We start from the raw sequence: 15902 nt of genomic DNA, 5'->3' as shown, positions 1-15902 counted from the left end.
TGAAGTTGGCCATCTGCGGCCCTTGAAAGCCTGTAGCCGCTGTGACCCCACGGGGCTACCTGCACGATTGGTGATTGTCAGTCCTCGAATAAGTGCCAGAGTTGAAACAGTCCTGAAAAGCGTCTCAGTCCTTCAGGTAGGGGGCGTACGGCATAGGACCACAATAATCATCTATCCTGAATGAATGTTGACAGTGTTTGCAGAACCAGAGATCTACGGCTTTGCGTAAACATGAGAGAGCATTCCACGAGGCAGTGTCGTTGCCCCGGCCACTGGAACGAACCTTACCCAGACGAAGTGCCCGTTTTCACGCGAAAACGTATTGGAAATGCTCGGGGTTGTATCAGCCACAATGTTTGCAAAACGTTTGGGTAGGCGCCAGGCAGGACTGATGCTGCCTCGTCACAAAAGTTCTCGTTCCTTCTTTACTTTTTATTGTTTAATCTCATCGTCTGGCATTAATCAGGGTCGCGCTGGTCAAGCAGCATGAACGAGATCTTCCATCATTCAGCGTTTATGGACTCAGCACAAAGTCTACGACTGCTTTCGATAGATGGTGGAGGGATTAAAGGTTTGACAGCGCTCATCATCCTCAGACGTTTGATGCGGACAGTCAAGGTCAAGTTAGAGCTGGCTCAAGATCCAAAACCATGCGAATACTTTGATCTTATTGGCGGCACTTCTACCGGCGGGCTCATCGCAATCATGCTTGGCCGCTTAGGACTCACGGTAGACCAATGTATAGATGCCTACCAGGTTCTTGCACAAGCCGTTTTTGGTCACCGATCTTATGGTGGTATCGTGTTGCAGGGATTGAGAAGCAAGTCTGTGTACTCCATATCTCGACTTCAGGAAGCGATCAAAGAGACTTTAGCGAGCTACGGTGAAGAAGAAGAGGCAGCCCTCAATGATTCAGGGTCCCACGGATGTCGGATGTATGCTTCAAAGCTGCCCCTGCCGTTGAAAGATATCCGTTAATCTGACGTGTACAGGTTCGTCTGTGCGAGCAACCAAGTCACCTCACAGTATGAGCTCATACGCAATTATGTCAGCAATGCAGCAGACCAAGAAAACTACGATTGTACAGTTTGGGAGGCGGGCTCTGCGACAGCTGCGGCACCGATGTACTTCGACTCTGTAACTTTCGCTAGGTCGCGTACTGAGTTCACCGACGGTGGTCTCAACATCAACTGTCCCGTAAACGAACTTGTCAACGAAGCAACGCGCATCTGGCCAGCGAAGGAGATTGGATGCTTAGTGAGTCTAGGGACTGGATGGACTCAACCATCGGAGATACCCAAGAGATTAGACAAGTTCTTGATTGGAAGTGTCAAGATGCTCACAAATGCAGAAAAATTAGTCGAAACTTTTACGAAACATCCTATTGGGCGGGAGTTGCTGAAATCGAATCGATTCTTCAGATTTAATGTTGAGCAGGGTATGGATCAATTTGAATTAGACGACTGGAAAGAGCTTCCGAGGCTGAGTGAGCTGACCAAGTTTTATTTGGGGAGAAGCGAAAAAGCAATGGCTGTAGAGCGTTGTGCTGCAGTACTCATCGACCCTGATAGGCAGCGTTAGTGCCAGGTTTTCGTCCGTCGAGGAGTCACATAGGGTATGCTGAAGCTCCTAGAAGTCATGTCGAAACCCTCTCTTCTCCCTGTCGAGTTAAACCCGAATTTCGTACGTCGCGAAGTAATCATCAGAACCTTACACAATTACTTCAATTCTCCCGAGACACATTTGAAGCGCTTCATCCTCTGGGGTATTGGAGGAGCAGGGCAAGTCCTTAATTCTTCTACAATAAGAGGGAAGTGTATCTGACGGCAACAGCAAATCACAAATCGCACTACATCTGGCGCACTCCGATTTGAAACACAGAAGTGCGTTTTGGGTAAGAGCTGATCGATTAGAGACTTTCTATGAGGACTACAGAAAGATTCTTGGTATACTTGATGGCTCTCAAAACTCAGATTACGACGATCTTAGTCCTCTCGAAGTTCTCAAGCAAACTCGCGAAGCCCTCGAGAGGAGACCAAAGGACTGGTTTCTTGTGATCGATAATGCAGATACTTTTGATCTCTTCCAAAAACAAGAGAACGATATATGTTTGACAGACTACCTGCCTACATGTGGGCATACCTTGCTGACCTCGCGCGACAAACGGATGGTAGGTGAGTTAGCAGCATTTGAGAACAGCCTTCGCGTGGACGCTATGGAGCAGCACGAGGCGGTACAATTACTCCGAAAATCAATCATCGAAGGCCTTAATCCCGACTGGCCCAAGGCTCACAACCAAGCTATCGAGCTTCTTGAGCTTTTGGGCCATCTACCGTTAGCGATCACGCAAGCTGCCGCAAATATGAGAGTAAGATCAATAGACTTTAGCAGTTATATATCCCAGTTCAAAGACCGCAAATCCAGGATCGGCTCGCTCCAGATAAACGCCACAATACCAAAGGGCACACCACAGTCAGTTCTAGTGGTATGGGAGATGTCGTTCGACAATATCTCAAACTTCGATACAGTAGCCATCACACTACTTTATCACATGGGGTTTTACTTTCGGTCAGACATTCCAGAAAGGATACTAAGGAAACTACCTGACATCAGCAATCTGAGCGAAACCCGTTTCAAACAAGCACTGGATCGGCTATCAGACTTCGCTTTGATCGATACATCTAACAGGGACCAACATTCATACTATCAGATTCATCCTATGGTACAGTTATGGATAACGCAACGCATCTCCATTGAAGAAAGACTCAAATACTTAGGCTGCAATGTAGCTCTGTGTGTACGCGAACTTCCACCCTACCCAACTTCCTCGAATAAGGCTATCCGTCGGGTTCTGGCACCACACGCTCTGGAGCTGAGTGAACATGGGCAAGAGTTGCAGATGTCGAATGAGCCTTTTTGTCTATTGTTGCATACACTGATCAGCTACCTGAAATTCAATGATTGTTCGCGGTCTGCCTTGCAGCTCAATCGCCATGCTTACCAATTGACTTCCACGTTATGGAAAGGGCAGCACTCTCTACTTTTTATTCTCGACTTAGAGGAGCTTTCAATCCTAACCTCGTTGTGCCTTTGGCAAGAAGCTGCGGACTGTGGTTTGCGGATGAAACAGAAATGGGAGGCCTATGATCTGAATCCTGCTTGCAAGCCAGCTCTCGATCACGATTTGATTCTTCCCATGAAGATGATAGGCAGGGAAGAAGAGGCATTAGGCTTCATAAACCAAGGCGCCCATACCAGGATCGAGATGAAACCTAGCGCTTCTCCCAAATCCACCCTGAGGCTTGAGGCTCAAGTATCTAAAGGGTCTTCCAATAAAGACACAACCTCGGTCTCGAAAGAGGATGACCTTACCACGTATGACTCTGATGAATACACTGGACTAGAGAAAAGAGCGGAGCTGTTGAGAAAGGAAGGTAAGACGGAAGAGGCCTTCCATCTCTATACGAAAGCCTTCGAGCGAGCGATACAAACATTCGAGCCGTCCTCTCATATCACGTTAGGTGCAGCAGTACAGCTCTGTGCCACGGCTTCCTCCTTGCATCGCTATCGCGTCATAGATGTCTTGGTCCAGCGAGTCGAGTGTTTGGTGCAGCCTGACAAACTGGAGGGAGTGTCCTTGTTGCAATATGCTCTATTAATTCTACAGTGGAGCATAAGCCTACAACATCGCAGGAAGTATCAAGACGCTGTAAAAGCCCTTCGATCGATCACCCAGAGATGTGATCAGCTTGAAGTGCCCGATCCCGACTCAAACATTTCCATCATGCTATGGTTTCAATACGCCCTTGCCTTAGGCAATGCCGGCCAAAAAGAGGCAATGGAAAAGCTCCGCCAAAGTAATCCAAAGATAGCTCAAGCGGAAAAACTATATGGCAACATCGAAGACTTAGTGAAAATAGAACCAGAGATCATTCGCACATATCATACAGGTCTCACATTACTCCTTACCGGCACTGCTCGCGAAGGGGAATGGTGGGACAAAAGCTCCCAGCTACTCAAGCTTGGAGAAGAGCGGTATGGCAACCTTGAAGACCAGGTGAAGATGCACAAGGCCAAGGGCAATGTCGATGCTCCTAAGCAAGGACCTTTAGATAGTTCTAGCCCCGAAACACCAGTCAGGGCCGGAAGTCAGGAGCTCACCAAGATTCAACGGAGACTGGGGGATTTCCTGGATAAGCTCACGCTCCGGTCGAGGGCGAGTAAAGACAGGAGGTTACAAGGGAGTGAAAAGGTGAGGATCCTTGAATAGCATTGAGGCATCTTCAGCAAGATGGTCTGAATATCGCTCTTGTAATTTTCAGCAGAATTTGTCGGCTCAAGAAATGGCCTGGACTGTTGCATATTTGGATCCCGAATGACGAAGACGGCGATGACGACAGTATTAGGGTGTCTCACACTCCGTCGTTCTCCCTCCCATCCCTTCTCCACAATCTTCAAGCCATCATTGCCAACTCCTACATGACACTCCTCTGCTTGATAGACGGCTTTATGGTAAATAAATAGATCGCGCGGCCTCTCTCTCTCCAGGTGTTCGGAGCAGCGATTGATGTTGAAGTGACGGGGCTTACTTATAATCCTTGAGGGGAGTGTGATGGAAGATCTCAAGGGATGGGAAGTAGGTAAGTGGGTAAGTGGGTAAAAGAGCGATATAACGGATGCAGTTAGGGATACCATGCTCCGAGGGGTGGCGTGATGGTATGGTGAATGGAGGTTGAGAGCGTCGTGGTGACTTTGTTTTGGGGAGGGGGGGGGCTGTAGGATGATTGAGCACATGGATGGTTGGCTTGGGATTTTGTGCTTCGATTCAAAATCTGGTAATCTCAGGCTCTTCTTCTAGAGCGAGGAGAGATCGACTCTATTTTTTGGATCATACGTCTATTTCTGATCCAGAGTAAACGTAGGTCCCCCACTACAGAAGAACAAATCTTTTGAGTTGTCTAGAGATAGCTCTGGGGCACCGTTTTCCAAAGGCCATCCTCATCCCTTGTTCCCCACAAAAGGTATCAGGGCCGTCTTCACAACGCCCTGTTAAAATTCCCTCTACTAAAGCTTCCCGATTTCTCATCCGCGCCGTTCTTCCCCTCAATCAACCCCTGTCTCCTCAAATCCTCCACCTCACCCATAAACGCCCTATACCCCAGCTCATCAGCCTTCATCCTCCCATGCTTCATCAACCTCCCGCTCTCCACGCCCTCGACCACCTCATCGCAAAGTCCCCACTCCTTCGCCCGTCCAAGCGCCTGCAACACCTTCCACAAAGTCATCCACCCGTCATTCTTATTCTCCAGCGGTCTGTGCCGCAGATACTGCAGCGCCTTCTCCCACTCGTCGCACTCCGCGAAACCAGTGATGACGCGGTTCCAGAAGACAGGGCCGAGCCGTTTGCGGCGTTGGGGGTTGCGGGTGGCGAGTTTGATATGGGCGTCGATGCTGGGGATGTCGGGAGGGATGCCTTTGAAATAGTGCGTTAGGAGGATGGTGTGAATGTGGGCGGACGCCTCGATGTTGGCGGTGTCCATGTGCGATAACACAAGACGGGCGGCGGAAATGCTGGGGGGTGTTCACGGGAGTCGAGAAGGCCGAAGAGGAGGGTGGAATAGGTGTGAGGGGAGGGGTACATGTTGTTGGTAGAGAGACTTTGGAGGACGGAATTGATGGCTGCGACTTGATCTTTCTCGCTGAGGGAGAAAAAGGGAGATTTGTAGGAGCCGACGAGGCCTTTGAGGATGAGAGTGTAGGTGATTATGTCAGGTTTGCAGTTATCCTCCGCCATCGCCTTGAGGTGGCTTTGGAGCTCATCGGTGGTAGCGGATAGATTGATGGTTTTCAGCATGATGTTATACGTGAATGTTTCCGGTTGGAGACCTTGAGAACGAGCCCAATTCAGGACGAGTTTGTGGAAGTCGATGATGCTGTTCCTTCCCCGATTCAAAGTGTGAATGGCAGACATAGCTCCGTGTACTGGGCCTAGGGAAGGCTGGATTGATTTTATCTTTGACCTCCAGTCGTGACTTAATTGTTCTAAGAGGGCTAGACCTTGTTGAGACTGCCCTGCTCTGACAATACCGTGAATATACGCGGTCCAAGTCTCATTATCCGGCTCAAACTTGGAATTCAGCATGTTCGACCAAATACCCTGCATGGATTCCAGATCTCGTACACGCCCACATCCTGCCAGCATTGCGGTCCAGTGTATCTTAGTGGGCCGTACACCACTTGACAGCATGTAATTCCAGACTTCAATAGCCTCGTCATTGCGATTGACTTCGAAAAATAATTTGAAGAGGCGAGCAAAAATCTTATCTCGTATCTCAGGATCTTCAAGTTGCTCCTTTTCTAGCTTGTCCTTAGAGAAATGCCAGAAACGAATGACATCTTTAATGCCTGGTGGCTCTGTAGAGCTTAGACGGTTTGCCCTAGCGAACCACCTGTCTATGTTGTGTCCTGTCCAGAAATAAACTCGCGGGGAACGTCGAGCTACATTTGACATTGGAGAATTTCTGCTACCCTGTGCCGATAATCCCAACCATTCTGCCTTTGCAGCTTCAAGATCCTGTCTTGAGGTGCCTACTCCCCTCAAATGATGACGAACACTCTCATAATCCCACGCTGAGTTTTTCTCGAGAATACGGAAGCTGTTTCTTAGCGTCAATGCGGCATCCAAGATGACTTGATCGTTCTCCAGCTTATCCATGTGTAGTTCGAGAAAATGCAGCGAGAATATGGCAACCAATGCTATTGGTTGGAACCGAGGCTTGTTTTTCCCGAAGCCAAACAATTGCCCAAATCTGGCACCCAATGCCAATGGTAGATTCTCAAACTCTTCTGAGACTTCCACTGGCTTCAATCCAGCTTCTGACACTCTCTCGATCTCCTGCTCAAATATTTGGCCTGTTCCAGACATATATCTGTCCCAATAGGACGATTTTGACCTGTACGATTCGAAATATAAAGCCCATATCTTTATGAGACCAGATAGCTTCTCTGCAAATGCAACCTGTGTAGGAGGTGTTGAGAGGCCTAGCGTCGGCGTTTCTACCAGAGACCTCAACTGCATCCACAAGATCACGGGCCACCAGGGCTTGAATGCAGCATGCTTCCTGTAAATGATGATCACATCTTTCGCGGTAATCTTCTTTTCGTCGACCATTATGTACCCTCTCTTAGCTATCTCCAATAGAACCCCGAGAAAAATACGGTCACCCTTATGCTCTTTCAAATTTTTAGAAGCCGCAAGTTGTCTCCAGGTTTCAGATTCAATAATGCCGAGGACCGAAGTCCATATTGTTTCGAAAGGTAGCTTATTTTTCTTGCGAAGAGAATTAAGCTTTGAGAGCTCATCCATCATAGCGTCACATGCCTTATCGTCATCTGAGCCAGACTCTAACGACCTCTGAGAGTCCCTTCGCTTTTCTTCGTCTTTTGCAACTTGATACCCAGTTGACGGTTTGGATGACTTTGCTAGTGGGGTTCTTGAGTAACGGGCTGTAGAGCGGTCTTCTTGCTTCCGTGTAGACTTAGTCTGCATCTTTGACCTTTCTTCCAATTTCTCCCTCTCTAGGCTCCTTGACTTGAGTTCGTCCAGAATCGAAGAGTGATTCTAGAGCCTTGTCCTCTTTCCTGGCTTCTTGCTGCTGACCGAGACGGTCATTATAAGTGCGCTCTCCAGCTTTCGTCCTCGTTCGGCTCGTTTCGACCCATCCGAGGGCTCCAAATGAGCCAAATGCCTTCTTAATTCGTTCTTCATCTTGGCTTTCCGCTCTTTCAGCAAGTACAGGAATTGAGTAAGAACGTCTCCCAGGTAGACGCGTTAGAAAGCGGCGACAACATCTGTGACAAACGAATGGCACGTTCATGAAGTGATCGAGCTCATCTGATCGTACATTGAGCTTCTTTATAAGTGCAAAATGTCGGAATTAAGTTGGCAGCCGCGATGTCCTGTCCGAAACGGGCCACGTGCATAATCGGCACGCGTTTTACGCAAGTACCGTGCATCAGGTGGGACAATAATATTCACTGAAAACGGCACCTCACGATCTTGTAAGCACCTTCTCACTCACCTTACTTCTTACTTTCTTTCAGTCGTAGACTTATAAAGCTTTGAGTCATCCTCCGCCTCAGCAATTACCTCAATTGGATAGACATTATTCCTAAGTCTTTTTACCGACGCACTTTGCATTATTCTTGTTCCTCAGAGAGAAGTGACTACCAGGCAATGATAGACATTGTACAATCATCATGACGACGCTTGTTCCGCGTCCACCATACACCCTAGAAGAGCTCGACCGTCTCTATCCAAAACGATTGAAGCTTCAGCTGGTCCAAGTTGTAAGTAAACACGTCTCAAACACCAGTCAGCCACCACTTTCTCCGTTTTCCCTTCTAGTAAAGGTTTTAGCAACTTTTGATTCTTCAAACAACTCATTTACGGCCCATTATATCAAACGCAAACGCAAATTATAAACTTTTCTTTCTATTCAAAGTAAAATAAATCTGGAAATTTCGTCGTGTGAACAGGCAATGATCATGCCTCATCAGTATCACTCTTAAAGTCCCTACAAAAGAAACTCCCGACTAATCTCCTCCCTCCCAGCTCCTCCGCCATGGTGAACGCTCCCCCGTCTCCCCCGTTTTCAAAACGCCGGTCTCCCGCCCTACTGGCCCTACTGCACAGCCGCCAAACAGCTCACCTCAGCCATCATGACCTCCACCTCCAACACATCCTGGTCCCAACTCCAATGGCGACGGCGTCTCGAAACCTTCGGCGCCAACGACGCCTCCGTGCTCGCGTCCGGCCCGCGCGGCGAAATCGACGGCATCTGCAACATGGGCGAACTGACGGACAAGGGGCGAGAAACGACGCTCGCGCTGGGAGAAAGGTTTCGAAGGCTTTACGTAGACCAATTGGGCTTCATGCCCACCATGATCGGGGATGCGGATATGTTTTACTTGCGCGCGAGCCCGCTGCCCAGAGCGCTGGAGAGCGTGCAGCAGAGTTTCGTTGGCATGTATCCGCTGGGGGCGAGGGCGGCGGGCATGCCGCCGCCCACGATCGTGACGAGGACGGTGCAGGACGAGACGATTTTTCCGAATGATAATGCGTGTAAGCGGTATGGGCAGCTGATGAACGCGTTCTGGAACCGCGCCGCGGAGCGGTGGAATGGGAGTGAGGATCTGAAGTATTTGACGGGCAAGATTGGGAAGTGGATGCCTGAGGGGGAGGGGAAGGAGGTGAGAGTTGATGGGCATCCGCGGTTGAGTGGGATTATGGATACGGTGAATTCGACGCTGGCGCATGGGGAGGAGGTGAGGCTGCCAAAGGAATTTTATGATGCAAGGGCGAGGGATATTGTGGATAGGATTGGGTGCGAGGAGTGGTTTGCGGGGTTTAAGGAGAGTCATGAATATAGGTTGTTGGGGATTGGGCCATTGGCGGGGGATATTGTTACGAGGATGGTGGGGAGTGTGGAGCGGAGTGGTAGTGATGGGTTGTTGGAGGTTGGTGGGAAGGATGGGGAGATGGGTGTTGGTAGAGGCGGGGAGAGGAGCCTCAAGTTTGGACTGTCAGGATGCCATGATACTACACTCGCTGCGTTGCTTGCGAGTGTTGGTGCCTTTGACAATGAGAAGTGGCCACCGTACACTTCACATGTTGCGTTCGAGCTGTTCAGGGACGTTGGGAAAGCAAGCGAGGGGAGTAAGATGGATATTCCCGTCAAAGCGACAAAACCTGGAGACCAGATGGAAAGCAAGGGAGGTTTCTTCTCATCGCTCTTTGGACGCAAGAAGCTTACGACTGAGGGGATTGCAAGGAAGCCCACAGCAGAAATGACTATTGCTGAGAAGGAAAGGCTGAAGGGATATTTTGTGCGGATCAGATACAATGATCGCCCAGTCACAATTCCGGGTTGCAGGCCTCAAGGAAATCATTTGGATGGTGATGAGACGTTTTGCACTCTAGAAGCGTTCAAGTCTATCGTGGACAAGTTCACTCCGCGCTCGTGGAAAGAGAGCTGTTTGATGAACCTAGATCAGCCGCCTATACCGCAAGAAGTTGAACCAGCCGGATGAGCAGTCACGGCAAGAGATACTTGTATATACCCTTGCATACCCAATCCATAGATATCTAGAATGATTACCCTGAGCGTCCGGTTTGAAGAGCAAGAGCTTGCTGAATTCCTTTGGGCGCTTTCACTAAATGAATTAAAGAGGTCATTAAATATCCATGAATTAGCTGGTATGTACAACGATATGGTGAGAACCATTAACGATCAAGGACGTAATCCCAAGCGAGTGTATATAGTACAGCTGTTTTTGATGCAGCATCTCAAGTCCTACTGACTTCCCATGCCAGTCATGCAGGTTCCACCGGTCAGCTTCTGACTCAGGCCTTTAAGACTGTCAGTTGCGAATGATGAGCTAGTCGCTCTCCTCCTCAAGCTCTGTTTAGCATGTGTCTGTGCTTCCCTTTCCTCTCTCGCTTCCTCTACTAGAACACCGCGACCGCCGTCACGCTGATCATCCAAAATCTGTTGTCGCGATCCAGCTGCTTGGAACTCAGCTTTGCCACTTGGTGGCCGAGGCTGCTGCTCGTTGATCGACACTGAGGATAAGTCCTTCGCGTTTCTCATTTCATGCTGATACGGTTCAATCGCTTGCAACTTGCTTAATTTGGGATCTGAGCCAGTCACAGGTTTAGTTTGATCTGTATCCATAGCTTTTTGGGCAGCGATTCTGCTCTTCTCATATCGGGCGCTGACGTCACCTCCGACCCACTTGGTTCCCAAAATGTGGTCCCAGAAAGTGAAGAATGGCTGACTGAAATTGGTCTTGATACCCCAACTCTGATGGTGCACATCGTGATAGCCAGCATTGTTTCCTGTGATGTGCTGTAACGGATCCCAGGGCAGAGCGTACCCGCAGTGATCGTCTACGGTCTTGAACGTAGAGCCAGAGAAAAACAGACCGCCTTGTCTTGTCGTCATTCCAGCAACTTTGAATGCTATGCTAGCGCCCAGCGTATCAAGTAGGAAGCCCTCAAACGGGTGGTTGTAGAGGGCACCGTAGGCGTAAGGTACGTAGAGCCGATGATGCCGTGAGTGAAATGTGGTGTAGAGATATTTGTTGTGGTGCATAGCACGGTGGAGGAAATATTGCCAGGTATCGAGTATTATGATTGCGACTGTAAATTGAATGGCTGGTATCAAGAGCCAATACAAAGTCTTTGCGCAGAGGAGCTCCCAAGGAGCGAAAGTAGGGATTGTTGCGTTAATACCACTGGAGAGGGGTGACACAACTCGGAGATGGGCGTAGTGGCCCCCTGACAACGCGCCGGCTAAGATAGGATGACCAGCACCCAAATTCTTGCCCAATTGCATTGCGTCGATTCCAATCCAAGACAGTACATTTGGAATTGCTCGCTCAGCCAATCTTATACGCCTAGCCCACACAGCAATGTCGTATTGGTCTTTCCCGATGAAATCGTCCGGCTCTGTGAGATTCAGAAGCATTCCGGTAAGCATCTGCACCACCTGCTGTATGATAACGTCTCGGAAAACCTCCCATCGTGAGGCCCGGTTTCTTTTCAAGATTTCAGCGGGTGTATGAAGTCGATATTGCGGGAAGAAGTCTTTTGTATCTATCCAATGGAAGAAGCCAGAAAGTAACCAGTATGCAATGATTGGGGACACAACTGTAAGAGTCTTATCAGAAATCCAGGGAATGAGAGCAGGTCGAGGTGTGAGTGTGTAGGCTGGGAGAGGAGGAAGTTCGGAGTGACTTGTGGGCGTTGTGTAATTCATCATTTTGAAATCGAGGAGAGGATCAGCACAGCCGCGAGTATCGCGTGAGCTATGGTTTGGCCTCCACGGCCGGATGCGGACGGAACTGATCAGACCGTTACGATATTGACTGCTGGTCAATTGGAAAAAAGAAGAAGAAGCTCTTGAAGGGCAATACTGCTGGATAATGATCAAAAGAGTGAGAGAAAAGAAAAGCTTGGGTGAGAGTAAGCATTAGGGTGAATGAAGAAGCGGCTGAGTCGTTCGATCATTCAGGCTGACTTAGCAGTTTGCCACCCGATGCCCGCTTGTTCCCCAAGAGGAATAGTCCCCGCTCCCGCATAGAGTTTCTCGATCTCGGCCCACCTGTAAGCCATACCCCACCAATCCCACCAAGATCTTTTTTGACCTCAGGTCGCTTTCTCTTTGCTGAGAAGAGCAGTCCATCGCAGAAACTTCATTCATTCATTCACAACCGCCGCCATGATTATCTACAAGGTCAGTTCGAAAGTCTGCGAGTGTTACTGTATTCACGGACGAGCGCCCTTCGAGTCCTCCCATCCCGGAATTCTTGAGCTAACATGGTATTGAACAGGATCTAGTGACTGGCGACGAGATCATCTCCGATAGTTACGGCCTCAAAGATGTCGACAATGTGGTGTATGAGATCGACTGCAAGAGAATCACAAAGGGGGGCGTGAACGTCGATATTGGCGCAAACCCTTCGGCTGAAGGCGAGGATGCTGATGCACTCGAGGAAGGGGCTGAGCAAGTCATCGATGTCATCGATTCCTTTCGCCTAGTTTCAATACCTTTCGGTGACAAGAAGGGTTTCGCAGGACAACTGAAGGGTGAGGCTTCGCCATAAGAACAAGGAAACGAAAGCGCTGTGCTGATACCAATTCTGCCTAGGGTTCATGAAGAAAGCCAAAGACCAATGGACAGCAAAAGGCAAAAGTGAGGATGAGATCAAAGACCTCCAAAAGGGCATACAGGGCTATTTCACAAAACACTTGTCGCCAAATTTCAAGGACTTGGAATTTTTTACCGGAGAATCCATGGATCCCGATGGAATGTAAGTCTTGCACATGAAGATTTGCTCCATATAGCTCGGCTGACAGAAGTTGCTTCAGGGTTTGCTTCTTGAACTACCGCGAGGATGGTATCACACCATACCTGATTGTTTGGAAACATACTCTGTCTGAAATGAAGGTCTGATTTTGTATCAAAGGAGTTCTTACCACATGATAGATCAGGCATGTGAATGGCCGCCATCAAAATTTGCAAATGTCATGCCAGATCAATTTTGGTGCTATCCGGTGTGTCATGGCCGGACGAAAATCCTCTTGTAGACATTGTGACCTTAGTATATTCCGAAGATAAATGATGTGTGCCCTACCTTGCTTGACCCATCATGCTCTGCCTACTATAGGTACCACTCGTCACTTACTCCTAAATGCACAAAACTTCGCACCTTCGGAAAGGACACTCAATTGCGGAGACCTCTGCCGCTCGGAGGCTGCCGTCCGCACTCGGACTTGAGCACCTCAGACAACGAAACCAAGATGACATAGCATCCGCTACCAATCAAAAACCATCAATGACTACCATATCTATATGCCAAATGCCATACTCTCTTCCCCTCCTCACGCACACTGCTCACCATGGAGCCCCTACTACGCACCTCATTCTCCCCATCCCGCAATGCCATAGCAGCCGCCCGCCTCTATCAAAAACGCACTGCAGCATCAGCAGCAAGCATCCGCGACCCTTTACCATACCATGACCTACCTCATCCGCCGCCACCATCATCTCCCACCCCTCCCCTCCCCCCTACTCCTTCCCGTCCTCATCCCTCCACATCCCCCTCCCCCAACCGCAAACTCAAACCCCAAGAAACAAAACCCTTCTCCGCCTTCCTAACCGACACCTTCGCCCGCCAACACGACTACCTCCGCATCAGCGTCACCGAACGCTGCAACCTCCGATGCACATACTGCATGCCCGAGGCTGGGGTCCCGCTGTCTCCGCCCGCGCACTTGCTCACTACGCCAGAGATCGTCTATCTGTCGCAGCTGTTTGTGGCGGAGGGTGTGAGGAAGATACGCTTGACGGGGGGTGAGCCGACTGTGAGGGGGGATATTGTTGGGTTGATGCAGGAGATTGGGAAACTTAGGGTCGGGGACGGGGAGGGGGGTGGGGGCAAAGGGTTGAGGGAGCTTTGTATTACTACCAATGGGGTCGCGCTGAAGAGGAAGTTGGACGCAATGGTGGAGGCGGGGTTGACGGGGGTGAATCTGAGCTTGGATACGTTGGATCCGTATATGTTCCAGGTTATGACGAGGAGGAAGGGGTTTGAGGCTGTGATGGGGACGGTGGAGAGGATGTTGGAGATGAAGAGGTTGGGGTGGAGCGGAAAGTTGAAGATTAATTGTGTGGTCATGAGGGGGGTGAATGAGAGGGAGATCTTGAAGTTTGTGGAGATGGGGAGGGAGAAAGATATCGAGGTTCGTTTTATTGAGTATATGCCTTTTGAGGGGAATAAGTGGGAGCGACGGAAGGTGCTGGGGTATAAAGAGATGTTGGAGGTGATTGGGGAGAAGTTTCCGGGCGTGAGGAAGGTGAGGGATGAGAAGAATGATACAAGTAAGACTTATGAGGTGCCGGGATTTGTGGGCAGGTTTGGCTTTATCACGAGTATGACGGATAACTTTTGTGGGACGTGTAATCGGTTGAGGATTACGAGTGATGGGAACTTGAAGGTGTGTTTGTTTGGGAATAAAGAGGTCAGCTTGAGGGATGTTTTGAGGAAAGGGAATGATGGGAGGCCGATTGACGAGGAGGCTATGGAGGCGCTGAAGAGAGTGGAGATGGATCGTAGTCAAAGCTCGCCTGGGTTCGCTGGACCTTTGGGTTACGGCGAGACAGAGAGGGAGTTGCTCGAGGTCATTGGGATGGCCGTGAAGAGGAAGAAAGAAAAGCATGCTGGTATGGGCGAGCTGGAGAATATGAAGAACCGACCTATGATCTTGATCGGTGGGTAGGTCTGTTCTTTTCACCATCCCTTTATAGTTGCGTTGGTGTGGTGAATTTCATGTGCACGAGATTAGAAAGCTTGACGTGTTCTTTGCTGCGTAACAGATGCTGACATACATGGGCTAGATGAACGCACGCGCTTTTCCTCAAGTAAATTCTACGAGAGGAGTCTTCATGGTCGTGCTAGACCCTTCATAGCACCGCCACTCGGGCCGTATCTTCTAGGCTCACGAGGTCTCGATTCGCCGTCTTCACTAAGAGCCTTGCATGTTCGTCGGATACCAGGAGCTCAACAGAAGCTTCCTCACCTCAACTCTGGTGGTGAAGCTCGCATGGTGGATGTAAGTACAAAGGACATCACGCACCGTGTCGCTCTCGCCATTGGCTACGTACGATTTTGTATACCTTCAACCTATTACCTAGTCCGTAAATCTGCGTTGAAGAAGGGTGACGTACTTGCCGTCGCACGCGTTGCTGGCATTCAAGCCGTCAAGAACACTGCCAGCCTCATTCCCCTCGCTCACGCAGGTCTTCCCATTGAAGGTGTGGATGTCAGAGTTGAGCTCGCTAAGGGCAGTGATCCTGCTAAGAAGTCACGGGATTTGCTAGATGGATCAGCGCAAGAAAAGTCATCTACGCGAGAAAAGAGTTCGACGGAGAACAAAGTCGAAGATGACGTGGAGAAGAAGTTATGGGCAAGAAGTTTGATTGATCAACCTATCGAACCTTGTGGGGGCGTCAGGATTGCAGTCGAGGTCAAGACGACCGCCAAAACTGGCGTGGAAATGGAGGCGCTGACGGGGGTCATGGGTGCCGCCCTGACGGTGGTGGATATGATCAAGGGTGTTGATCCTAAAGTCTGCATCAGCAATGTCAGAGTCGTCGGCAAAATAGGAGGTCGGAGTGGAGGGTGGCTGCTTGGGCGCCAACTACATGACGGAAGTCAGTCGCCCCTTGATGCTGACTCAGTAGGCGCGCCCGCCGAATGAAATGCCGTTGGTTGGAGCAGCCTCTACTTAGGATCTATCTCTTTCTCAAAACGGTATGGATTATAATTCTGTACGA

The 15902-nt window shown here is 49.6% G+C and overlaps 6 protein-coding genes across 6 annotated transcripts; 4 read left to right on the top strand and 2 right to left on the bottom strand.

The window, feature by feature from the left end:
• Window positions 1-486: 486 nt before the first annotated feature.
• On the top strand, window positions 487-4270 carry KY384_006657 (uncharacterized protein; the record flags this gene model as incomplete). The annotated part of the gene is made up of 4 exons (XM_044815151.1): window positions 487-935; window positions 993-1576; window positions 1634-1765; window positions 1902-4270. The coding sequence occupies 4 exons, from the start codon at window positions 487-489 to the stop codon at window positions 4268-4270; spliced, it is 3534 nt and encodes a 1177-aa protein (XP_044668251.1).
• Window positions 4271-5488: 1218 nt separating this feature from the next.
• KY384_006656 (uncharacterized protein) lies at window positions 5489-7549 on the bottom strand (the record flags this gene model as incomplete). Its single annotated transcript, XM_044815150.1, has 1 exon — window positions 5489-7549. The coding sequence occupies one exon, from the start codon at window positions 7547-7549 to the stop codon at window positions 5489-5491; it is 2061 nt and encodes a 686-aa protein (XP_044668250.1).
• A 1172-nt stretch (window positions 7550-8721) lies between these two features.
• Window positions 8722-10092, top strand: KY384_006655 (uncharacterized protein; the record flags this gene model as incomplete). The annotated part of the gene is made up of 1 exon (XM_044815149.1): window positions 8722-10092. The coding sequence occupies one exon, from the start codon at window positions 8722-8724 to the stop codon at window positions 10090-10092; it is 1371 nt and encodes a 456-aa protein (XP_044668249.1).
• Window positions 10093-10355: 263 nt separating this feature from the next.
• On the bottom strand, window positions 10356-11825 carry KY384_006654 (uncharacterized protein; the record flags this gene model as incomplete). Its single annotated transcript, XM_044815148.1, has 1 exon — window positions 10356-11825. The coding sequence occupies one exon, from the start codon at window positions 11823-11825 to the stop codon at window positions 10356-10358; it is 1470 nt and encodes a 489-aa protein (XP_044668248.1).
• A 459-nt stretch (window positions 11826-12284) lies between these two features.
• KY384_006653 (uncharacterized protein) lies at window positions 12285-12880 on the top strand (the record flags this gene model as incomplete). The annotated part of the gene is made up of 3 exons (XM_044815147.1): window positions 12285-12299; window positions 12397-12652; window positions 12714-12880. The coding sequence occupies 3 exons, from the start codon at window positions 12285-12287 to the stop codon at window positions 12878-12880; spliced, it is 438 nt and encodes a 145-aa protein (XP_044668247.1).
• A 585-nt stretch (window positions 12881-13465) lies between these two features.
• Window positions 13466-15826, top strand: KY384_006652 (uncharacterized protein; the record flags this gene model as incomplete). Its single annotated transcript, XM_044815146.1, has 2 exons — window positions 13466-14837; window positions 15036-15826. 2 exons carry the CDS (start codon window positions 13466-13468, stop codon window positions 15824-15826), a joined length of 2163 nt encoding a protein of 720 aa, XP_044668246.1.
• Between the last annotated feature and the right edge of the window lie 76 nt (window positions 15827-15902).

The sequence above is a fragment of the Bacidia gigantensis genome (genome assembly GCF_019456465.1).
Source record: "Bacidia gigantensis strain McMullin 20006 chromosome Unknown contig_249, whole genome shotgun sequence".
NCBI classification, from domain to species: domain Eukaryota; kingdom Fungi; phylum Ascomycota; class Lecanoromycetes; order Lecanorales; family Ramalinaceae; genus Bacidia; species Bacidia gigantensis.
The sequence above is the reverse complement of the archived record's forward strand: the minus strand, read 5'-3'. Positions and strand labels throughout refer to the sequence as shown.